General features: G+C 45.3%; 1 protein-coding gene across 1 annotated transcript in view; it reads right to left on the reverse strand.

The window, feature by feature from the left end:
- The window catches only part of ALDH1L2 (aldehyde dehydrogenase 1 family member L2), a 111044-nt gene extending 85460 nt beyond the window's left edge, over nt 1–25584 (reverse strand). Inside the window, exons 1-2 of the mRNA XM_075344738.1 lie at nt 25421–25584; nt 6315–6459 (exon numbers count right to left, since the gene is read on the reverse strand). Of these exons, the coding sequence (XP_075200853.1) occupies nt 6315–6459; nt 25421–25468 (193 nt within the window). The 5' untranslated portion in view covers nt 25469–25584. The remainder of the gene's footprint in view (nt 1–6314; nt 6460–25420) is intronic.
- Nucleotides 25585–26286: the final 702 nt, after the last annotated feature.

Raw genomic sequence — 26286 nt, forward strand, 5'->3', positions numbered from 1 at the left:
ACAATTACAATGTTCTGGAATGGCCATCCCAGTCCCCAGACCTGAATATCATTGAAAATTTGTGGGATGATTTGAAGCTTGCTGTCCATGCTCGGCGACCATCAAACTTAACTGAACTGGAATTGTTTTGTAAACAGGAATGGTCAAATATACCTTCATCCAGGATCCAGGAACTCATTAAAAGCTACAGGAAGCGACTAGAGACTGTTATTTTTGCAAAAGGAGGATCTACAAAATATTAATGTCACTTTTATGTTGAGGTGCCCATACTTTTGCACCGGTCAAATTTTGTTTAAATGCGGATTGCACATTTTCTGTTAGTACACGAAACCTCATTTCAATCCAGAAATATTACTCAGTCCATCAGTTATTAGATATATGAAACTGAAATAGCTGTTGCAAAAACCCAAATTGTTATAAAGAAAAAAAGGTTAACATTAATAGGGGTGCCCAAACTTTTTCATATGACTGTAATAATGAATGTGTCTTGGTAGAAAAATGTAATGTGTTAAGCTGCAGCATGCACCACCATGGCACTGAATGTAATGGGGTATCTTAGTAAAAAAAAATATTGGTGAGGACCTGAATCCCAAACGTGGACAACAACTTTTATCTGACCTTCCAAGTAGATCAAAAGAAGTTACGGAGATAGCTGACTGTCATGCTCCATCCTGTGCCGTTCCCGCAGCCATGGGGACCGGGGACGTCTTCGCAGTGTCACCAGGGCTGGAACAGCTTCTGTCCGTCCTGTACTTACCATTTCCAGCAAGTTGACACAGCCACGCGTGCGCCCTACTTTCCTGTACCCACAGTGGTACTGCTGAGCCCTGCATGCACTAGGGATCATGTGATCTCTGACTCCTCCTCTCCCTCTGACATCATCGCAGGTCCTGTTAGTACAGAGCTGTTTTGAGTGCAATTCCCTCTTAGGCCGGGTACACATATCCGGCTTTTCGCTGGTTTGACGGATGCGGCGCACGCCAGTACAGTATGATACAGTACAGTGGCAGCGCCGCAACTTCCGGGTCACATGCTCCGGTCACATGACAGCATGTGACCAGTGCTTGCTGCGCTGCCAGTGTACTCTTTACACTGTACTGGCGTGCGCCGCATCCGTCAAACTGGCGAAAAGCCGGATATGTGTACCCGGCCTTAGCCTATTGCTGAGCAGCTCTGTGTATATAAAGCACCCTCCCCTTATGGAAAGTGCTTGGGCAACATTTCCTATCCTTAGGTATGTTGTCAGTGTAGAGGTCCCACTGCGTACCTCTTCTGGTGCCTCTTACTAATATGTCATTTCCTATCCTTAGGTTTCTTCGTTTGCTGAGCCTCTGGAACTGCTGCTTCTGTGTCGCCAAAGGGACCCGCAAGCTGTGCCTCCTTCCTGGTCTCCAGCTCCACTCTTGGTTCCACGTCCACAGAGCCTTGTTGTAACAGCGGTGCCACATCCGGAGGAGCCACTTCCACTTCCTTCACGTTTGCCGTGTCTTCACACGTTGTGCAGTGCCACTGTCGGGGTACACTAACCTGAGACTTTGCTCTTTTCTTGTGACGCGGTGAGTCGTAACCACTGTCTGGGAGATCGTGCATTTAGGCTCCCTGGGGTTGGGCCAGACAGACCCTGTATAGGGGTTTGCTCTCGGTTGCTCCTCCAGGGAAATCCGGTGCATGTTCCGGTGGAGCCTCTCTCGGTCACCTTCGCATTCCTTTCCTATTTAAGGATTGTCAATAAACCCAGTCTATTGCTCACCATCTACGCTCTCCCGTGTCCTGCTTGTGGTCAGCTACCGCAGCTCCGCTGCGGTCTAGTGAGTTCACACATCCACGCTCGCCGTGCTGCGGTGAGCGTTGTACTGACAGACATCAAAAGATAAAGTGTCACAATGTGCCTACAGGTGTCAAGTCAAGAACAAGATGCAAAATCCAGGCAAAAACAGGAATAAAATCGTGGTTAATCCTGCAGGTCGCTCAGCTAATTTTGTCTTTTCCATGAAATATCATAATTTTATTTATCAAATGAGTTGCATAATGAATAGAAAATTTAGTCCAGACATTGACGAGGTTAGAAATAATGATTTTTACTTGAAATAATAATTTTCTCCTTCAATCTTTGCTTTCGTCACAGAATGCTCCTTTACAGCAATTCCAGCTTTGCAGACCTTTGGCATTCTAGCTGTTAATTTGCTGAGGTAATCTGGAGATATTTCATCCCATGCTTCTAGAAGCCCCTCTCATTAGTTGGATTGGCTTGATGGGTACTTTTTGCGTACTATACGGTCAAGCTGCTCCCACAACAGCTCACTAGGGTTAAGATCTGGTGACTGGGCTGGCCACTCCATTACAGATAGAATACCAGCTGCCTGTTTCTTCCCTAAATAGTTCATGCATAATTTGGAGGTGTGCCTTGGGTTATTGTCCTGTTGTAGGAAGAAATTGGCTCCAATCAAGCGCTGTCCACAGGGTATGGCATGGCATTGTAAAATGGATTGATAGCCTTGCTTATTCAAAATCCCTTTTACGTTGTACAAATCTCCTACTTTACCAGCACCAAAGCATCCCCAGGCCATCATTACCTCCACCATGCTTGACAGATGGCATCAGGCACTCTTCCAACATCTTTTCAGTTGTTCTGAGTCTCACAAATGCTCTTCTGTGTGATCCAAACACCTCAAACTTTGATTTGTCTGTCCATAACACTTTTTTCCAATCTTCCTCTGTCCAATGTCTGTGTTCTTTTGCCCATATTAATCTTTTCCTTTTATTAACCAGTCTCAGATATGGCTTTTTCTTTGCCACTCTGCCATGAAGGCCAGCATCCCGGAGTCGCCTCTTTACTGTAGACGTTGACACTGGCGTTTTGCGGGTACTATTTAATGAAGCTGCTAGTTGAGAACCTGTGAGGCGTTGATTTCTCAAACTAGAGACTCTAATGTACTTGTTTTGTTGCTCAGTTGTGCAGCAGGGCCTCCCACTCCTCTTTCTACTCTGGTTAGAGCCTGTTTGTGCTCTCCTCTGAAGGGAGTAGTACACACTGTTGTAGAAAATCTACAGTTTCTTGGCAATTTCTTGCATGGAATATCCTTCATTTCTAAGAACAATAATAGATTGTTTTATTTCACATGAAATTCACCGACAGCAGCACAGGATTAACCACATTTTTATTCCTGTTTTCCCCTGGATTTTGCACCTTAGCTCCTGCTGCTCGTGGTCCATGCAGTAGCTGTTTATGCGATGCAATGTACACTGGTTTTGGGTGACACAACCCGACCAATTGAGCGGATTGCCTCTTTTTTAGCTTTTTGGTATGCTTGGATATGACCCTACTGCGCTTTTTATCCACAGTTTTTTTTTTCTAAAATCAGGAACAAGGGGACTCCCAATGAGCTGCATAACACAGGAACACCAGAGTTATGGTACGCCAGAGGAAGGGAGGACGCTCCGATGAGTGACTCAACACAAAGGCTATGCACGGGAAACGATAGAACAGTAGGCCCTGGTGTCAGGGAGAGGTGAGTGGGGTCACCTCTTAACACTCACCTGAGGCTGATTCCTGCACTCCCTAATGTCCCTAGATGGGTCCTTCCCCCCATACGCAAATCACATGCTTAGGACCTCGCTGGCCCTGACCTCACCCTGACTAGTGAAGGCCAGTGAGACACTGGTCTCACCACTATGATAAGACAACAAGAGGACGTTTACACAAACAAGAGCGGGAAGACACGACAAAAAGCACTCCTTGGATTCTTCCATAGGAAACTTTGCAGCTGCAATAACAACACCACTGCTATGCAGCAATGAGCTCCTGCAACATGGTCAGCATAGGAATGAGCTATATCCAGCATAGGGAGGAGTGAGGAGTGGATATTTATAGCAGAAGGGAGTGGCTGCAGCTGAGGTTACAACTGCCAGTTAGATCACTCCAGGATAAAAATGAACCTTTAACCCCTTCAGTAACGGACAGAGTTAAATATGCTCCACCTCAGGAAACAGGAAAAATGAAGAGCAGGCATTAAAGCAGATCTGCGATCCACAATGCTCGTGACCTTCTGATACCCAGTAGTCCCGAGATCACATCAGACCGAGAGACACTAGTGACAGAGAGATAGAAATATGGGTCTCCATATCTTGGCTGCCAAGCATTGCCGAACAGCCATAAATGTATCCCTCATGAATGTGGGGTCCAAGATGTGAAATTTACATTTTCTACAGGCCTTCTTTTCTCAGTGTAGGTCTCAAAGTAAAAAAAAGCTAGCTTAAATGATCACTAAATTAAGATGTATAGGCAAGTAAGAGAGTTGTAGAAAGAGCTGTCTTGGCAGGACAATGGTTGATGGAGACTTCGGTTGTGCTTGAGGCCCCAGGGTATATGACTCTTATGCCCTACCAAAGCTTCTGCCTTGCCAACAAGTTATGCAGCTGTCAGCTAAAAACAGCTATTTGGTTTGATATTGATAATATTGATCACCTTATGTTATAAAAGTTTTTATGCTTCTGTGAGAAGTCAGACCAAAATGTTTTAATTAATTAGACATTTATATGACTTAGGAGGGATCTAATTAAAAAAGAGCTTATGAATAACTCAGAAGTTGTTCTACTGTCCCTGACAAAAGTTCTGTCGCTTATCCATGTTATGTAAATAAAAGCTTATAATCTGACTTTAAATTCATCCATTGGTTTCATAAATTACTCTTTTGAAAGCTGAAACCCTCCCAAATTTGGTTTAGGTTATGAAAATAAAGTTGCTGCAAAGCTGAAATATTGATCATTTAATGAACACAGAAAGGTTAGATTTTGGCAAGACAAAAGTTTTGTTGCCTACAGAAAGTAATGTGAAATTCAAACAAATAATTAATTTCTAATACAAAGATATGTTGCACAACATTGGTGAATGAAGATGTGGTGCTATTAGAGCCATATTTAATATTTTGTGTGACTTCCATGAGCTTGAAGGACTGCATCTATGCGGTTCAACAATGATTCATACAATTTATTGATGAAGTCATCAGGAATAGCAAAGAATGCAGTCTTACATGCCTCCTAGAGTTCATCTAGATTCTTTGGTTTTGTCTTCCAAACTTCCTCTTTCATCCTACCCCAAACATGTTCAATGATGTTCATGTCTGGTGACTGGGCTGGCCAGTCCTTGGCACCTTGATCTTCTTTGCCAGGAGGAACTTTGTCCTAGAGATGGATGTATGAGATGGAGCACCATCCTGCTGCAGAATTTGACCCCTTTTATGATTGGGAATGTAAGAAGTAGCTAATACTTCTTGATATTTTAGGCTATTGATATTGCCTTCCACCTTACAAATGTTTCGCACACCCCTATACTGAATGTAACCACAGACCATGATTTTTCCACCACCAAACTTAACTGTTTTCTGGATCCATATGGGCTCCAGTAGGTCTCCTGCAGTATTTGCGGTGGCTGTGGTGTAATTCAATTAAAGATTCATCAGAGAAATCCACCTTCTGCCACTTTTCCAGCGTCCATCTGTTTAGCAGGCTGTGGGACTTGGAAAATGCCACACGTTTTTTTAATTGCCTTTTGTTTAGTGCTGGCTTCTGGGCACTGATTCGACCATGGAGGCCATTTCGAGACAGAATCCTAATTGACACAGGAACTTGAGGTGACCAGGTCTTTTAGAGCTCTGCTGCAGTGGAAGAGGGGCTGGCTTTGGATTTTCTAACCAACAATCGCTCCTCCTGAGCAGTTGTCTTCCGGGGTCTATCGGACCTGGGCTTGTGAAAAACATCTCCAGTCTGTTCAAATCTTTTTTTAATTCTTTGTACTTGACACTGAGACACATTAAAGGTGGCAGCCACCTCTGCAGTGGATCTGGTCTTCAGCCTCTTGATAATCAAGGCTTTGGTTGCAGGGTGGATTTTTGGCATGTTGTCAGAGGTCAAATTGCAGTTCAACTAAAGGTCTGGGGTGATGGGTTTCTTTTTATACACACCCACTAATTAACCAATCATTTAGTGAGATCAAGTGAGGATGTAAACTAGGATTGGGTGAATTATATGACAAGGTCACAAAACTTTTGTCTTGCCAAAATCTGACCTTTCTGTGTTCATTAAATGATCAATATTTCAGCTTTGCAGCAACTTTATGTTCATAACGTAAACCAAATTTGGGAGGGTTTCAGCTTTCAAAAGAGTAATTTATAAAACCAATGGATGAATTTAAAGTCAGGTTATAAGCTTTTATTTACATAACATGGATAAGCGACAGAACTTTTGTCAGGGACTGTATAGAGTGATACCACAATGTGATTACATGACTGTCCAGGTATCCCTAAAAATAAACTTACCTAGAGGATCTGCCTTCCCGTCCTTGTCTGGGACTGTGAAGACTCCCACCACTTTATGCCCTTCTTTACGTAGATTACTATACACCTCCTGGCCAAAGATGCTCTGACCAATAAGAGCTAATCGTAGTTTGTTATGGTAGTATACCTGGAACACACAATAACAAATACAAAACGTCTTACGTTTGGTCCTGGAATTATAATACTACAAGCAATTGTTTACTATAATAAATATACAAAAGCCATAGAAGAATTCCTGTTGCGTAAAGGACAATGAAGATACATATACTCTATATTGGAGGTACCTGACGGAGACCTCGCACCAAGGTTGAAATGCGTTGCTCTGTGTCAAATAAATCATTCTCATTATTACGACTTTGGCAATACAGGAGCAGTCTCTTTAGTGCCCCCTACTGACCAGATTACATGTCCTGATCCTCCTGGAGCTATATTCCTCCCTTCTAGTGATGGGTGAACCCTCCGACGTTCAGTGTTCGGAAGACTCGACCGAACATTTTGTAAAGTTTGCGTTTGGGTTCTGATATAACGTGAACTTGCACCCGAACACCGAACTTGGACGTTACAGTTATGGCATGGGGCGGGGGGGTGTAAAATAAAGAATTCAGTTTAGAATAAACTTTGTTATTATAATTACAGATCCCACGACGCGTCCCACACTCTGTCTCCCACCGCTTCTCCTTCCAAGTCCGATCATCGCTCTGCCGCCCGGTGTGACCAGTCACGTGTGAATATTGTATTATCTCATTGGCTACAGACTGGTCACATGGCTATGACGTCATGCTAGGTCCTGTCAGTGCATCTCGCCGGTACGCGGTGCTCGCGGTATACTCGACGAGTGCTGTGTACTGGGGAGGTGCTCGGGCACATGGTCGACTCCCTGTCCCTGCATGTCGGCGCTCTTTACAGAGTCAGCCCACATGCACGGATTGGCTGCCACAGCCGGTGATGAATAGTGGCGCCAGGAATCAGGTGATCGGACATCACTGTTGCTATAGTAATCCGCCCTCAGGTTACTATGGCAACGGTGGCAGCGGTGACATCACCGCTTACCAACCCGCAGGTTCTGCTCACTCATTGAGTGATTAGACTGCACGGGGAGCAGCAGCCGTCTACCTCCCATCCCGTGCTGTCTGATATAGCAGAGCTGCATGGGTTGAAGGAGAAAGAAGACCAGGATCGTGGAGGAGTGAGAGGGAGTAATAAACATGGAGTCCCTGAGTGTGTCTGTGTATTTATTTCTAATAAAGTATATTTTCTCTGTATGGTGTCTATTTTTAACCCTTTATTGGAGTTTCTTAAAGGCCGGGTCAAACTTGCCTGACATTAAGAATCTCTGGCTTAATACTAGCTAGTAAAACAAAGCTAGTATTAACCCCTTTTACCCAGCGTGCCATCCGGCACCAGGGCCGCTGAAAGAGTTGGATACAGCACCAGAAGATGCAGCTTCTATGAAGGTGCCATATTCTCAGGCAGCTGCGGACTGCAATTCACAGCAGAGGGGCCAACCTGCGCTGCGGATTCCAATCCCCAGCTGCCTGGTTGTACCTGGCTGGACACAAAAATTAGACGAAGCACATGTCGTTTTTTTTTAATTATTTCATGAAATTCATGAAATAATTAAAAAAACGGCTTCCCTATATTTTTGGTTCCCAGCTGGGTACAAATAGGCAACTGGGGGTTGGGGGCAGCCCATACCTGCCTGCTGTACCTGGCTAGCATACAAAAATATGGCGAAGTCCACGTCATTTTTTTTTTAGTTTTTTGGCAAAAACCGTAAAAAAAAAAAAGGCTTCTCTGGATTTTCCAGTGAAGATAACACCAAGCAGTGAGGGTTAGCAGCCAGTAGCTGCTTAGATTACCCTTAGCTAGCAATAGAAAATTCAGCGAGAGCCCACGCACATGTTTTTTTAACATTTATTTAAATAGCTAAAAAAATGGTCTTCCCTGTATTTTGATTGCCTGACATCACAGTACTGTAAAAATAAATAAACCATTAAAAAAATTACGTAGCGCTCCGTGGTAGTTTTGATTCTCAGCGCAGATAAAGCAGACGGCTAGGGGCTGCCATCCCCATCTGCTTGATTTACCTTCGCTGGCAATCAAAATACAGGGAAGCCCATTCATTTTTTTTTTTATTTAAAAAATAATAAAAAAAAAAAAAAAAGCGTGGGCTCCCGCCATATTTTGATCTCTAGACAGGTAAAGCCAGGCAGCTGGGGGATGGGATTCTCGGCAGCCTGCAACCACCCATGGAAATGGCGCATTGTTTCTTAGTGCCATTTCCAGGCGCTATACCCGGCTCGTCCAGTGGCCATGATGGCGGTGGCTCGCTGTGTAATAAAGGGGTCAATACCAGCTTTGAATTCTCAAATGGTACTAAGCCCGAAATTCATTGTGTCATGCCAAATTAGACATGGCCACCATGAATTTCTAGGAAACTGTAAAAAAAAAACACAACACAGCGAAATTTTTTTATTAGAAATAAAACAAAAAAAACATTTAGAGACTCCATCTTTATCCTAAAAATATCCTTAGTCTGACGTAATCCACTGGGACAGCTATGTCAACGCTGCTTCATAACTGTGCACAGACACATTCTATACACAGTTAAAAGCAAAGCGCAATGTCAACTCTGCTTCATCACTGTGCACAGACACAGTCTATACACAGTGAGAAGCAAACCGCAATGTCAACTCTGCTACATTACTGTGCACAGACAGTGTTTATACACAGTAAGAAGCAAAGTACAAAGTCAACTCTGCTTCATCACTGTGCACAGGCAGTGTCTATACACAGTGAGAAGCAAAGCGCAAAGTCAACTCTGCTTCATCACTGTGCACAGACACTGCCTATACATAGTGAGAAGCACAGAAAGACAAGTCAGGTCTGCTACATCGCTCTGGACAGAGCGATGAAGCAAAGGCTGATAGTGAGGGGATGATTGCACTTGCATCTCGAATTGCATCACCCCACTCTCAGGACAGGAGCGCCTCAGCTGCATGGAAATACATGCAGCTGACCCGATGCCGTCGGGAGATTGTGCGCCGTGATGCGATGACATTGGAATCATGGCGCCACCAGGACCTTTGATGATGTCATACATGACCAGTCTGTAGCGATTGAGGTAATATAACATTCACACGTGACTGGTCACATGGGTAATACATCACAGTCATGGCAGGTTCTTTTAGCCAGAGGTGCTTATGGACGGACACAGAAGCAGAAGCACCGGGAGACAGAGTCTACAGGACATCGCGGGACCTGTAAGTATGATCATAATGTTTTTTAATAACATGCTTTTTTTTTTTTACAGCCCCTGGACCTGAACTGTAACATGAACTGTAACACGAATGCCCCAGAAAGCTTGTGATCGGGATTGTGTGCACGAACAACATGTGTTCGCCCATCCCTACTCCCTTCCCTTGTGGATGCCATGGTATTTTGGGAAAAAGCAGGGATTTATGCAGTGGCTATCAGAATTTATGTGATACTTGGTGTTGTGATCAGGTGAACAGATATATTGTGTTTTCCTGTGCCAAATACTGCCATGATAGTATACCAGGAAGCGCCTTTTCACTTTTGTTTTTCAAGTATGTAGACTACATGACAATATATCCATACACTTTATATTGGAGAATGCTAATAGTATACAGTAATATTAATAAAAAGTTCATTAGATGTCCTTGTCTCATACTATCAAATACTTTAATGTGACATACTTCTCTAGCACAAAATAAAAAGAGCGAAATGGATAAAATTTGATGAACCCCCATAAAAAGAAGTATAAAAAATCAATGCAACCGACCCCAATAAAGGTATAACGTAACACAGTGATGGACACACCACTATAGTTTCCTCCAGAATAACCAGATACAAATGTTATAGATGGGAACTCACTGTAGTCGAAGCTGTAGGTTAAGATTAGTACTGACACCGTCATAGGATGGGGAGGGGATTAAAAAAATTCTGATTTATGGATTTTAAAGGAAACCTGTCATCAGATTTGTCCCCTATAAGCTGCGGCCACCACCAGTGAACCCTTACATACAGCATTCTAGAATACTGTATATAATTGCACAGGCCGCTGTGTAGAATGTAAAGAACAACTTTTATTAAACTCACCTAGGGGCGGTCGGGTCTGATGGGCATTTCTGGTTTCTGTCTGGCACATCCGCTCTTCCTTCTAACGCCGTCCTTTTTCCCAGCTCCATGTGAATGATGCGTCTTGCATCATCCACACAGAGGCCTCCATTGCACTCCTGCGCATGCGCACTTTGCTCTGCCGTGATGCACTTTTTTTGACCTTTCTCCACGCCTGCGCTTTACAGTACTTTGCTCTTCCCTCAGTACGGCAGAGAGAAGTGCTTGTGTGCAGGAGCACAATGGAGGTTTGTCGCCCAGGGTATAGGGTACTCGGTCCCGGGCAGTGTACAACTAGGGAATGTCACTTTGGTGGCCGTTGCCTGGTCCCATGCCCTGAGTGCTTTATCATGGGGAGTATTTACAGGGGAGATTAAAGTCATTTGTGTGACGCCACCTGTGGGTTGCGGTTAAGATTGTGGAACCGCCGCTGCTGAAGTGAATACTCCCAGGGCTGATGGTAATGGCAGCTGTGGTGGTAGGCCCTTCGCAGGTAGGGCTGAGCCTGGCAGATGTGTGATGGAGTAATAAGGGAGGCCACACCATGGGTTGTAGTTAACAGTGCACCCTTGGACGGCTGGTTCAGGTCCCTGTATTTCCAGTGCCAGTTGATGACTTGGTTGCTCTGTCCCCAGCACTCTCAGTGTGGTTAGGTCCCCTTAGCATGGAGAGTTTGGGGCCGACTGTCCCTTTGCAGTGGCAGTCTCCTTCTCCGTACGGCAGACAGTGTGGACCCTGTAGGGCTGGTCTGTGTCCCGAACCCTGATCCTTGCTTTACTGCTGATGCCCCCGGATTTGTGGGTCAGTGAGGTTTGTGAAGGGGACCCTCTCTGTGCAGGTATTTGCCAGGCCATCTGAAACTGTCGCCTGACCTAGGGCCCTGTGCCCTGTGTGTGCTCTGTTCCCAGCGGTACTTGGGTGTACCTGCCCTGGCGACCACTCTCCTGTGCCCCCGGGCCACAGTTATATGACCCAGCTCTAGGCACGTCTTTCCTCTTTCACTGCTACTGACTTTCTGACTGCTGTCCCCTCCCACCAGGTTGTCTAGTCCCCCTGGTCTGGCTCCTCCCTCTAGGTGGCCTTCCTCTTGTGTCCGACTAGCCAATTGCCCCTGGTGTGGAGTGGTAACTAGGATTTTGGTGTGTTTAGGTGTTGCTGGCACTGGTGTTCCAGGTCCAAGGGGGTAGGCCCTGCATCCCCGTGAGGATACATTCCCCCTTGGTGAAACACAGCACGTCCTTGGCTGTAAAGAGAATAAAGTGATTTATTAAAACATTGAAAAACATAACCATTCTTCCCGCCCATGGGGAGGCTTCACTTTAACGTTGCATGAGCATCACCACCCAAAGGTCCTGGTCTCAGAACCCTCTAAGGAGGCAGATCACCGGTCCCTGTGGTGACCAGGTCTGGGCCAGCTCTATCCCAGACCTTTCCTCTAACCTTCCTCTCCTTGGTGGCGGTGTCAATGTCCTGATGGCAAGGTTTCTCTGGGAGGAACACTGGGTGCAACATATTTACATTTCGAGAGTTATCAAATCAAAGCTGGTAAACTTTTTCAGCACACATTTTCTGGAAAAGTCAACAAGAAACGAACAAACTGGGGTAGCCTGATTCAGCTACCACAGTGTGCGGGGGGGCGTTTTTGCTCCCAAACCAGCTGACAGATGGTGGCTTGGCAGGCTTTGTCGACTTCCTCATCCACGACTGCAGTAGCCATGCCGCACTCTGGCTCGAACCTCAGGCTACCCGAAAATGAACAGTCCTCACCCGTATCACCATCATCGGATCTCTGCTCGGCCTGGTCACCGGCGACTCCTCTGTTGGTCGTCGGGTCTTCCACAGCTGCATCCTGCAGCATGGCCTGGTCTGGTCTCACCGGAGACGGAGGCATTACTGCCTCATCTGGCCATGGACGGAGGCATTGCGGCCTGGTCTGGTCTGGCCGTGGACAGAGGCGTTGCAGCCTGGTCTGGTCTTGGCCGTGGTCGGAGAATTCGGGGATACTGGTGGGTCAGCGGTCAGGGGAGATACAGAGGCCTCTGTGTGGATGACGTAGGACACATCATCCACACGAAGCAGGGAAGTAGGACGGCGATGGAAGGAAGAGACCAGCGCGCCCATCGGACCCAAGTGCCCCGCAAAACAGAAGATGTTTTTTACATTCTACACAGTAGCCTGGGCTCTTATATATAGTATCCTAGAATGCTGTATATAAAAGCTTCCTGGTTTTGGCCGCAGCTTTTAAGGAACAAATCTGGTGACAGGTTCCCTTTAAGTATAGTTATAGTTCCTCTATTGTACAAATGAATTTATTGCTATTAATTGGGCTGTCAGCAAAGAATGACTGTTCACACCAAGTACAGGCCCGCAGTGCATCATGGCATGGCTAATCATTAAATACACCTTCCCACCTGCTTGTTTTCCATCCATCTCCATCCTTCTCTGCTCTATGAAGCGAGAGCTGTCAATCAATAAAGGGGTGTGTGGCGATAGAGAGAAAACAAGCAGGTGGTAAGATGTACCCATATGTCTGATCAGTTGGAGTGTGACTTCAAGCTCCCCTGTCAATCAGCTGTTCCCGATGCAGTCGCTGGCGTGAACTACTCAGTTACGGCGCTTTCCCACACAAGAATTTATTTGTGAGCTCTGTCCCGGTTCACATTTCACTCCCAAATCAGATGAGCCTGGTGTAACACATGGAGAGGAAGAACAATAGAGTTGAGGGAACAGTCATAATAAAGAAACACCTTGACGTGGTTTGATGGCTTTCGCACTCTTTGCTCAAAAAATACTATAAGTATCTTCTGCTTTTATCATTTATAGCAATATTGGAGTAAATGTATTCATTAAGTGTAGTGTGAATGACACATCGTGCATGTAGATATCAATCCTAAAGATAGGTCATTAATGTTAAGGTCCTGGACAACCCGTTTAAATGATTGGCTCTACCATGATCCACTGAGTACCTGTGCTATGTTTGAATAGTCATTCTGTGCTGATAGAGGCCCTTTAAGGGATGACACCCACCTTTCCGAATATCTTGAAGGAGAAATCTGCTTTGTTATGCAGAGCTTCCACTATAGAAATTGAATTGCACCTCCTATATATGATATTGAGGCTGGTGTCCCACTTGCGATTCCTGCGCGTATATTTTGCGCGAGTTTCACGGTGCATCACCCGTCACGGACTCACACGCTGCTCACAGGAGTGGGTCAGCTGCATAGAGATGCATGCAACCGACCCACTCCTGTGAGCAGAGTGTGAAGCCGTGCTGGGTGATGCACCGTGAAACTCGCGCGAGATATACGCTGGGTAATCGCAAGTGGGACACCAGCCTTAGAAAGAGAACTTATACACTTTACAAAATAAGTCAACTCAGTGCTTTAGGCTGTTACAATACGGTGTTTTATCCAAACATAACCCATCTGAGATATGTATTGCTTGCTGTATGAATTCTGTTCAGATTTCCTCCAGATGTATTCTGAAGGATGATAGTCCGGTTTAAGGCTATGTGCGCACACTATAGTTATTTTTCTTCACCAAAAAAAGCACCCTATGGCAGAGAAACACACCTCTGGCCGAAAAGATGCATCAAAAAATGCATGCGTTTTTGCCTCGGTTCGGTGAGTTTTTCCCATGCAATTTTTCACTATGTACAATGGAAAAACGCAGGTCAAAAACGCAAAAAAAGTGACATGCTGCTCCTTTTTTTTGCAACCATAACTGAAGACAAAAAAGAAGCAACGTGCGCACAGCCTTTCTGAATTCTCATAGACTTTGCTGGGGAAGGAAATCCATGCAGATTAGGGTAACAAACTAAGTGTGCACACCGGGCCAATACATTTTTATGTATGGATAAAAAGAGTTAGAGCGGCTTTGCACGTTGCGACATTGCACATGCGATGTCGATGGGGTGAAATCAAAAGTGACGCACATCCGGCGTCGCAGTCGATATCGCAACGTGTAAAACCTTTTTGATACGATGAAGAGCGCAAAAGCGTCGTTATCGTATCATCGCTGCAGCCTCCGACATTTCCACAATGCCGGTGCAGCGACAGGTGCGATGTTGTTCCTCGCTCCTGCGGCAGCACACATCGCTGTGTGTGAAGCCGCAGGAGCGAGGAACTTCACCTTACCTGCCGCCGGCTGCAATGAGAAGGACGGAGGTGGGCGGGATGTTTACATCCTGCTCATCTCCGCCCCTCCACTTCAATTGGCCGCCTGCCGTGTGACGTCGCTGTGACGCCACACGACCCGCCCCCTTAGGAAGGAGGCGGGTCGCCGGCCAGAGGGATATCGCACGGCAGGTATGTGCGTGTGAAACTGCCGTAGCGATAATAATTGCTACGGCAGCTTTCACTAGATATCGCACGTGCGACAGGGGCGGGGCTATCGCTGCAGCATCGGTAACACATTGTTACCGATGTCGCAGCGTGCAAAGCCCGCCTAACTGCTATTTTGCAGCAATTTATTTCAAATTTTAGAAAATATTTCCAACTTTTCAACATTTTGGTTATTAACCAAATCTTATCAACCCTTACCTGTCACCAAAGGCTATCAGATCTTACCCTAACCTAAAATTCCAAATGAAAAAAACTAACAGTTTTTTGATATGCCAATCTGCAGCACAAAGGTAACCTGTAGAGCAAGTACCGTAATCACTTTAGAGAAACGACTTATAAAGAAAGCTGCAAGGAATCACAAGGTCATTCTTATTTACATTACTTATTGGGAGTGGCTGTTTTACTGGCAGAATGATAGGTCACACCTGCGTGTCATATAACAGCAGTTTTAATTCCCACAGCTAGCATATTTTATAAAGAGTACTTACTCCTGAAATAACTGGAAATAAAGGTAACTGTATTATTAATTTGTGCAAGTCCCTCATTTCAGGTATCACAAAATTTTTTGCTATGGAAACTTAAGACAGCATGCTGCAAGGGTTAATAAAGAATTCAGGGATGCCTGTCTTGTCAAACTCCAATCTGTTGTTTATTTGTTATGTTTGTTTAAGCAGCAGGACCCTTATCATTGTTTAGACTACAATGTGACCAGCAAAGCAGTCCAACATGCTGTGATTGGCACCTCATAGTTAATGTACAATCTCTTTAAAGAGCATAGTGAGGGAGTAGGAATATGGGCACAACAATCTGTGCAGCCTTGTGAGATTAGTGATTTGACACTGCCCTCTGCTGGCCAAAGAAAGAATAGCCAGAAGACAAGTAGCAACCTAGGTATTAAAAATTGGGGAATTGGTCTTAGAGAGAAGAACCAGTTCAGCAGGAGAGAAGGGAAGAGGAAGAAGAGTGAAGAGCCCGAGGAGGAACCAGAAGAGGTCCTGTGGCGCGAAGAAGCAGTAGAGCGAGGACGTGCAGGCTGAGGGGAAGAAGGAAGCCTCCCCCACAGGAGATTCGTGCGGCAGAGAGACAACTCTGGAGCCAACTGAAGCAGGTAGTCCGCAAGACCCAGACTGCCGCACCGCCGAGCAAGCCCCTGAAGACGACCTTAAAGACCCCCAAAACCACCGCACCGTCCCACAATCCCCTGAAGAGAGTCCTCAAGACCCTCGCACCATCCAGGAAGCCCCTGAAGACAGCCCTCAAGGCTCCCGCAACCCCCGCACCGTCCAGCAAGCACCTGAAGATGGCCTTCAAGATACCCGTACCGCCCAGCAAGCCTCTGAAGATGGCCCTCAAGACCCGCACTACGCCGGCCAAGACCCAGACCCCCGCTAAGCCAGTCAAAACCCAGACCCCCGCTACGTCGTTCAAGACCCAGATCCACGCTACGCCGGTGAATACCCAGACACACGCTACGCTGGTCAAGACCGAGACCCCCACTGCGCTGGTCAAGACTCAGACTCCCGCTATGCCAGTCATGAACCCAGCCCAGACTATGTGGTCAAGCTGCAGACGTCGCCTGTCAAGATAGCCAGCCATGGGTGACCCGAATCCGCCGGGCTGTTACATCCTGCCCAGCTGTGCGGTACTTAATGTGGGGATTGTGATGATAGCAATTTAAGTTAGTTTGTTACAGGATATAGCTATTGTAACCCATAGAGACATAGGTTTAGTAACTTAGTACTACAGACTTAGGCCCTGAGTAGTCCATTCTCTTCTCCATAGTAGTTAACGTGGGCCATGAGTTAGGAGAAGAAGTGTTCCTTCCCTGAAATATGGTAGACCAAGCCTTATTTGACTGCCGTGTTGTTGATAACTCGAAAAACTGTAATTCTTCCCTTTTGATAAGTTTCTCCCCTTATTTTCCCAACCACTGCTTGTGTATTAATAAATTTTGTTGCGTCACCACTGTGTCTTCCTTCTCTGTGCGCTGCATCTTGACCTTGCTCTTACATGGGCGGGACAGCTCTCTCAGCTCTGCTACATGTCTAAATCTAAAAACTGATTGTGTCAGAACGGCTGCAGCGAGTGATCTATGTGATATGTTTTTGGATTCAGGACCTCTTTGACTGCATCATGCTGATCTCAGATGAGGAAGCAAAAACCTGCTGACAGATTCCCTTTAAACTGTCATGGGGCATGAAAGAAGAAATACAAAGAATCATACTGTATTTCATATGTAAATTACATATATAGTATACATTTTTGTTGTTTGTTGTAAAAATGTTTTCAGGTCTTGGAAGATTATCGAGTTTTAGTATTTCACTTATGGCATTATAAATATTTCATGTCACTTCCAGGAAGATTTAAGATTTTAGAATTCTGTCTCAATTTGTGCCAAAAGTTGTTATACATACCATACCCCGCAGTTATTACATGGGTAATACATTTTTTATGTTTCACTCCATAAGAATGCGTGTCTTAGAGGAAAATAAGAATGCGGGGCTTAGAGGAAAAGGGGTGTGGGTTTTAGTGTCAAATATTGGAGCAAAGAAGGCCAATTAAAACATACATTTTTAAAAGAAGTGTATTATAGTGCACCAAATGCATTATCCAGTATGAATCACTGTAATAAATTTGGCTTATTTTCAGATTGGCAAGTATAGATTTATGTGTCTATACACCGATGAGCAAAAGGGTAACAATGTTTTGAACTTTTGACTTTCAGGCTCCATATCTCACAATCCACTACAGATGTGAACATGAGACTAATTTCAGTTTATAGCCCATCATCTTGGCTATGTCATACATAAATTTGACTTCCAACTATTTAGCATATGATTAGTTATTCAAATTATTGTCATGTCACTGCATTGTTAGTGTTTTGCTCCTATATACAGTATCTAAATGTACATTTTTATTGTTATTATTTTATAAATCCACTTTTGGCTTTTAACACTGCCTGAATCCTTCTGGGCATGCTGTCTATCAGATTCGAGCAAGTCTTGCCTGAAATATGATCATAGGTCTCTTCTACTCGTTCACAATGTTGGTGCATACTGGTTGACCCACTTTGGTATGTATACAGCTTTTTCTTTAACTCTACTCACAAGTGTTCAATTGGGTTGAGGTCTGGGAACTGTGGGGGCCAATGCAGCACCTCTACTTCATTGTCATTGAAATATTTTTTTGCCAATCTCGACATATGCTTCGGATCATTGTCCTGCTGGAGCACTTCCGTCCTTTTAATACCCATAGTACTAGAGTGTACGAAGTAACTCATCTTGTAGGATACTCACATTTAGCTCAGCATTAACACCACCATCTATTCTGGTCAAGTATCTAATGCCTTTGGTTGTGAAACAACCCCAAAGCATTAGGTTTCCTCCACCATACTTGACAGTTCCTTGAATTTTTTGATCTGCTAGCGCTGGTGTCCCTGCAGTCCTCAGTCTCCACTCCGGAGGGACGTGCTCCCACTCACCACCGAGGCCTGCTCTCTCCATGCTGTCTGGCGTCCCTGTGGTCTCCCACGTGGCTTCTTCTTGCTTCCCCCTCCCGAGGCCTATGCATGTGTTACAGGTCCTCCGGGAGTGCTCCTAGGGCGTGGACACACTACGGCCCTCCTCTTAAAGTGCCAGTGTGCCACTCCTAGGAAGTTCCTTTCAGCTTAACACTGAGAGGCACTGGGTATTTCAGGCAAGCTTCCACTAGGGGAGGTGCCTGATCAATGCCTTGAGTTCAGTTAGTTAGTTGTGTTCTGTCTAGCTAGCTAGTTGTCAGGTACCTGTGTCTGTCCTGTCCTGCCTGTACGTGGTCCCAGCCCTTCCTGCCTTGTTGGTCCTGTCCTGCCTAAACCTGGTTCCAGCCTGCCCTGCCCTGTTGGCACCTGGTTCCAGTCCTGACCTGCCTGTACCTGCTACCAGACCATCCTGCCTTGCTGCTACTAGTGAGTGTGTCCGGCCTGGAAGTGCCATCTGCCTCAGCCATTCCGGTGGTCCCTGCCTTTCTAGTGACTCTGCCTGTCCGTCCTGCCCTGTTGGTGCTAGTGACTCTGCCTGTCCATCCTGGCCATGCCATCTGCCTTGCTAGTCACTGCCTGTCTGTCCTGCCTGTGCTATAGAAAAAAAAGACTGCCTGCACTCAGCCTTATCGACTTGACGTGGTGTGAACAGGCGCATAACTGAACATGACGTCCTTTTTTTCTTTTTTTGTCCCGCCTGTGCTGTCTGCCTCAAGCTACCCTGCTGGTCCCTGTCTACACTTGACACTCAGTCCTGTCTGCTCCTGTGCCTGTCCCTGCCCTGGGGGGCTGTTGCCATAGTTCTGGTCTCTACCCCACTTGAAGATAAGACCGGGATGTCCCTGTGGTTCAGTGGGTCCACTTTTGCTTGTCGCAGTACCATCTCTGGCGGCGAGCGTTACAAACTCTTCAAAGTCTAGTCTATTTACTTTTGTCTCATACAGTCGCTCCAAATCACTAGTTTCCCATCTTCTACTGTCCACTTTTCATGCTGTTTTACAAACTCGAGCAGACACTTCTTATGATGATATTGAAGTAGAGGCTTCTTCCCTTTTTTCTGGCCAAAATTCCAGACTTGTGTAATGTGCATCCCACGGTGTTTGTATAGAAGTCAGTGATCTCACTATTACAAATCATACAAGCCAGCCTAATTGCTGTGTTTGTTGCGCCAGAACTGATAGACCTTGTAATGAGCTGCCTTGTTGACTCCGATATTTTGCCTGGATAGCCACCTCTTAGCTTTTGAATGAATAGATGGACTTCATTTCTTATTCTTCCAGCTGAGATGGCATTCACATGATGCAGTTTGTCAATTTTCTTGGCTGATTGGCTTCAATCGATGAACTGGATGATGCTGTCCTCTTTTCTTGTGAAATCTTCATGGCTTTGCCTCGAGCCAAAATAGTGACCTTATGCTTGGGAATCAACCTAATAAGCTATTAGGGAATGTGAGAACAGGTTGTAATTTGTAATATCCAAGAAGAAGATGTTTTTCCACCACCAGGAGCAAAACAGTAACAATGCAGTGACATGACAATATTCTGCATAACTGATCATATGCTAAATAGGTGCAAGTCAAATTTATGTATGAGATATCCAAGATGATTGTCTATAAAATTAAAGTAGTCTCACTCAAATCTATAGTGGATGGTGAGAGATGGAGCCTAAAAGGTAAATTACACACAGCAACATCGCTAGTGATGTCGCTGGTGAAAGCTCCCGTCCCCGTGGGTTGTGCGTCACGGGCAAATCGCTGCCCGTGGCGCACAACATCGCTAACACCCGTCACACATACTTACCTGTTTAGCGACGTCGCTGTGGCCGGCAAACCGCCTCCTTTCTAAGGGGGAGGTTCGTTCGGCATCACAGCGGCGTCACTTAGCGGCCGCCAAATAGAAGCGGAGGGGCGGAGATGAGCGGCCGTAACATCCCGCCCACCTCCTTCCTTCCTCATTGCCGGCAGCCGAAGGTACGATGTTGTTCCTCGTTCCTCCAGTGTCACACATAGCGATGTGTGCTGCTGCAGGAACGATGAACAACCTGCGTCCTGCTACAGCAACGATATTTGAGATTAGAACGACGTGTCAACGATCAATGATATGGTGAGTATTTTTGATCGTTAGCGCTCGTTTGTACGTTTCACACGCAACGACGTCGCTAACGAGGCCGGATGTGCGTCACGAATTCCGTGACCCCAACTACATCTCGTTGCGTGTAAAGTGGCCTTTAAAGTCAAACGTTCAAACCATTGTTACCCTTTTGTTTGTTACTGGATATTACATGGGATTAGAAAATCTGTCCCAATGTGAAGGTGCCAAGTGAGAGGGGAAACAAAATATCTGTAAAACACTTTCAAATTATCCAAGGGGAATCTCAGAGCTAAGCAGCTTTGGCAAGTGACAATTCTTGAAGCAGCCCATGGCTCAGTGAGTGCCTGGCCTACAAGCTGAATGACTAAAGCTGCTTTGTCATCTTGGTCGCAGCAGCAGTTCCGATGTAGCGCATAGTAGTTGAGATGAGTTTGCCACCAGCTGCTGCACTCTGCATAAGCAGTAACTGAGATGGCAAAGCTCTCGTATAAAGAGGTGAACTGCCTATGCAAAGCACAACAGCTGATTACAAACTAATCTTGACCGCTGTGCTCTGCATAGGTAGCGACTCACTTGTAATTTTGTTAGATATAGAAACCAGCTGGCAGCCCTAACCCAAATTTAAAACAGTGTCCTCTGTAAAAAAAAAAAAGACAAATTTCTAACATCACAATGAATTTTATGCTTGTACATAGTTTTTATAACCTTAGGGCTAGGATAGTAAACTACCGTAGTTACATAGAAGCACGAAAAGCAACAACAAATTGATGGCCAGTGAGCAAACTATGATTGGATCAGTAGTTTTTTGAAATGTAATGCATGGGGGTTGAATTCTGTAATAGTGGAAGGGACTCAGGCAGTGGTAACAGTTTACGGGTTAGGCTATGTTCACATTTCCCCTGTTTAGGATCAGTCACAATCCGCCGCTCTGATAAACAATGCTATCCATTTGGCGGATTCCGTTGTTTACCATATACTTGTATGAGGATTGTGACTGATGACCCTGCATTTCATCTTCTGCGCGGCGCATGTCGTGTACTGACTGACCATCGGGCGGGAGGGACGCAGCATGCAACGTTTTTTGTTGCAGCAAAAAACGCACTCCGCAGGATTCCATTGGAATCCGTCAGGAGGCATAATGTAAGTCCATGGTGCAGGATTCTGTTATCCTGCGTCACGAGACAGATTCCAGTGCAGGAATCTGTTACGTTTTACAGAGCATGGCCAGCATGTCCAGCAGAACGTCCGAAATCATGTAAAATCAGTTCCTCTCTCTCTCTCTCTTTCTCTCTCACCCCACGCAGGTTCTTTGTGAACAATTCCATGCATTTCTTATCGCCCGTTCTACAACGCATCAGTCCCATGCGTCAAGCAACGCATGTGACTGATGCAAAACAATGGAAATGTGAACATAACCTTAGGGTAAGTTCACACTTTCGTTGTTTTAAATCTGTCAGGTCCGTTGTTGTGATGCAAAGACGGATCCGTCGTTTTTTAGATGTCAGCTGATGCAACTGATGTGTTAGGCTAAGTTCACATTTCCGTTGTTTTGCATCAGTCACATGCATTGCTTGACGCATGTGACTGATGCGCTGTACAACGGATGACAAAGAACAGAATTCTTTGTCGGACGCCGTTGTGTGCGGGGGCGGAGCGCGAGGGGGCGGAGTTCGGGGTGGGTGGAGCCGAGCGGGGCCGTGGCACTGAGGACGTCAGTGCCGCGGGGACTGCAGGGCTGGGGACAGGTGAGTGTGTGAGTGTGTGTGTTTGTGTGTGTGTGTGTGTGTGAGGGTGTGTGTGTGTACATGCTGAGTGCGGGAGGGGCTGGAGCCGAGCGGGGAAGTGTCAGGCTCCCTGCACAGCCAGGGTAAATATCAGGTATAAGCAAAGCACTTTTTGCTTGGTTACCCGATATTTATCTTAGTTACCAGCATACACCACTTAGCGCTGGCTCCCTGCATACGTAACCAGTGTAAATATCGGGTAACTAACCAAAGCGCATTGCTTAGTAACCCGATGTGTATCCTGGTTACGTGTGCAGGGAGCCAGAGAGAGCATGCGCAGAGAAATCCTACGGATCACGCTGCTCAAAAAACGTTACATGCTGCGTTCCTCCCACCCGGCGGTCAGTCGTTCCACGACTGATCAGTCGGGCGGAAGGTGCAACGCAGCATCATCAGTCACAATCCACCGCTCATACAAGTCTATGGGAACAACGGAATCCGCCAAACGGATTCCGTTGTTTACCAGAGCAGCGGATTGTGACTGATACAATTTAACGGAAGTGTGAACCTAGCCTTATTTCACAGGATTCTGTTCACAGGAATGCTGTGGTTAAACTGATCCGTCGCGTCTGTTACATCCGTTGTGCGTCTGATTTTTGACGGATCTGTCGTGATACGTTTGTGTTTGGGACAGCCCAATGGGAGTGCCAAACATGTTGGGCATGCTCAGTAGAGCATGACGGAATCCATAACTGAATTCCGTGGTGTGACGGATTACGACGGAATCCAGCACCATAGACAGCCATTATAGCTCTTGACAGATAGAGATGCATACCTGCGGAGTGCGTTTTTTTTGCTGCTCCAAAAAACGTTACATTCAGCGTTGCTCCCACCTGACGGTAAGTCAGTAAACGACTGATCTGTCATGTGGCGGATGCAACGCAAAGTCATCAGTCACAATCCGTCACTAATAGAAGTCTATGGGGAAAAAACAGATTCCTGCTAAATATTTTGCAGGATACCGTAATTCCTCAAAGCGACGGATTTCGACAGAAGCAAAACAACGGAAGTGTGAACTTACCCTTAGGAGGCACAACATACTTGCTTTGCCCGTGTGCTAGAAACCCATGCTATGCCACTGCCGATGTGTTTTGTGATTGTAAACAGGACTCTGACTCTTTGCTTTATCATGACTGCCAATATTTCCAAGCCCATGAAAAGTTGGAAGCTTTCTTTGTAAATCCTGGAGTGTTGAGAAACAGTCCCCATGGTGTGTCCACCTAGGGCACATATGTCAAACTCTGTCTCCCAATCAAATTTGACCCTCAGGCTGATTTTATTTGGCCCGCGATGTTAGACAGCCATTATTCTATGTGGGGCCTGTGACTAGTTGGCCTGTGACGAATTTTTAACTTTGGCCCTTAGCGTATTTGAGTTTGACATACCTGCTCTAGGGTCCTGGTCAGATGGACTGCCCAACCACAGTACCAGGGGATCCTTCAGTAGGATCAGGCATGCACAACAATGCACCAGACATATTAATCAGAAGCAAACGGGATGCTAGAGGGTAGGAGGAGATTTGCATGGGCTCTGGTTTGGTGGCCGTGGAATACCAACAAGGCCACTGACCAGGGTCCTACAAATCTTTTTCTCAATTCTACTATTTGACCTTATTCTTCATGATTTGGGCAATGCTAAAGCGATTGATCAGGATAAAAAATAATCAAGGAATGAGCTAAAATTTAAAAAAAACACGTGTATCCCACTACTCTGATCATCCCGCTGGTCTTTGCTAACCGCCCTGCAATGATAATAAGGCAATGCATACATTAATGCTGCAGCCAATCACTGTGCTTATACATGCAGACGTCCCAGCGGAGGCCTGTGACTGGCTACAGTGGCCTTGTATGCATGCTTACCAGATGTAAGAAAAGAAAAAGAAGTTCAAGTTCCTTTTTCTTTCTGTTTAGCTGGGGGTGGTATTCTGGAGACCCAAAGAATCATTTCCTCATGTATCTTAAGCTTTTTAATGTCCCCACATGAAATCTGCCAGTAGTATAATTCCATTGATATCAGTGAGGTAACTAACTGAATTGTGTGTTTACATTTTTCTATGAAAATATCAGCGGAGTAACATAAAGAGTAACTGCATCATCTACATACAACATGCACTGCTGTCTACACCGGTGCTTAGTCAGTGCGGGCCTGGAAACTTTGCTCTGCTGTCTGGAAACAACATATGGAGCAACCACGACAAAGCTGTCTCCCCCAATGCCACAGGCAGTGTGTGTATGTGTGTGTGTGCATATATACGGTATATATACAGTATATATATATATATATATATATATATATATATATATATATACACACACACATTTATTTTATAGATAGATAGCTCTATGTATATTTGGATTATATAATACATAGACCTATGTGTGTGTATATATGTGTGCGTGTGTGTGTGTGTGTATATATATATATATCTATCTATATACTGTATATATATATACATATATACATCTATATACTGTGTATATATATACACAGACACACTGTAACTAGATATGTAGATATGTGTGAATATATATGTATATACATATATACACACACACATACACACACAGTAAGTCGATATATAGATCTCAGATGCATGCGTGTGTATATATGTGTGCATGTGTGTGTGTGTATACATATAGATATATATATATATATATATATATATATATATACACACACATACATACATATATATGCACACACATATCTACATATCTAGTTACAGTGTGTGTATATATATATATATATATATATATATATACACACACACAGTATATAGATGTATATATGTATATATACAGTATATAGATATATATATACACACACGCACACATATATACACACACATAGGTATATATATAATACAAATAGAGCTATCCATCTATAAAATAAATGTGTGTGTGTATATATATATATATATATGCATGTATATGTACAGATAGATCAATACACACACTGTATATAGATATATAGAGCTATATGTGTGTGTGTGTATATATATATATATACAGTATATATACACAGACACACACACACACACACACACACACACACAGCTGCATGTCACGTCATGTAGTCCTAGCTTACGTCCATTCTGCATGTTTCAGTCGTAGCCACATGGCAAGAATGTCCGAGGCAGATGGGATTCCATCCATCCTAGTGACTGGGTGCCAGCTGTATGACCATGCCAGCTCAGTGCCGGGTTACTCACTGTTGCAGTGGAGAACTTCCTGAAGACCTGATTGGCAGTCCACAGCATTTTTGGAGGTGGTCACCCAATGACACCTGGACAGCAGCAGAGAAGAAGCAATCACCAGAGACAGCCCTGAGCCCTGGCTGACTGGAGACCTGGCAAACAACAAGGACCAAATCCAGCTAGGCCACGCCTCTGTAATGAAGCACCACCCTCTTTCCTGTCCATCACGACAGCTGACGTGGAACACAGCTGACTGCAGCTATGCTTCTCTTCAGCGTCAGGCCACGCCCACCTGTCACTCACGGCACGCCCACCTGTCAATCCTGACACGCCCACGGCGAGCTCCTGCTCTGCTTGGACGCTGCTGGTGAGTTTCTGATGCAACCTCTATGGAGGCGTGTACAATGCTTCCTATGGGCAGAGCCTGCAGATCACGTACCGTCCTGCACGGCTGAGCGCTGCAGCTCGCTCTATACTATGGATCCACAAAGCCACAGCTAGTGCTTCATGTGCTCTGTGCTCGCAGCTAGAAATAGAAATCCACGTTGTGTAGGTGCTGGGTGTAAAGCCCCAGAAGTGGGGGCACTAGAGAGAAGGTATATATAAATGCCCCCCGATGTCAGGCTGAGCTCACATCTATCTTGTCAATGATCTATTTGTATTGCAGTGTAGGAGCTGAAAAACTGCCTGATCTGCTACACTGTGATAATGGCCGAACACTATGTTACAGGGGGTTAATTATGTTACAAGGGGCAGGCATGGACTAGTCCATAGGGGACCAGGTGAAAACCCTGGTGGGCTCCTGTGTAGTGGGGCTCCCCACCTCACTATATGATCAGTACAGTAGTTGTCACCATTGACAGACTAGGACTGACATTCAT

This window comes from Anomaloglossus baeobatrachus, chromosome 4 (genome assembly GCF_048569485.1).
Source record: "Anomaloglossus baeobatrachus isolate aAnoBae1 chromosome 4, aAnoBae1.hap1, whole genome shotgun sequence".
In the NCBI taxonomy this organism is placed as follows: Eukaryota; Metazoa; Chordata; class Amphibia; order Anura; family Aromobatidae; genus Anomaloglossus; species Anomaloglossus baeobatrachus.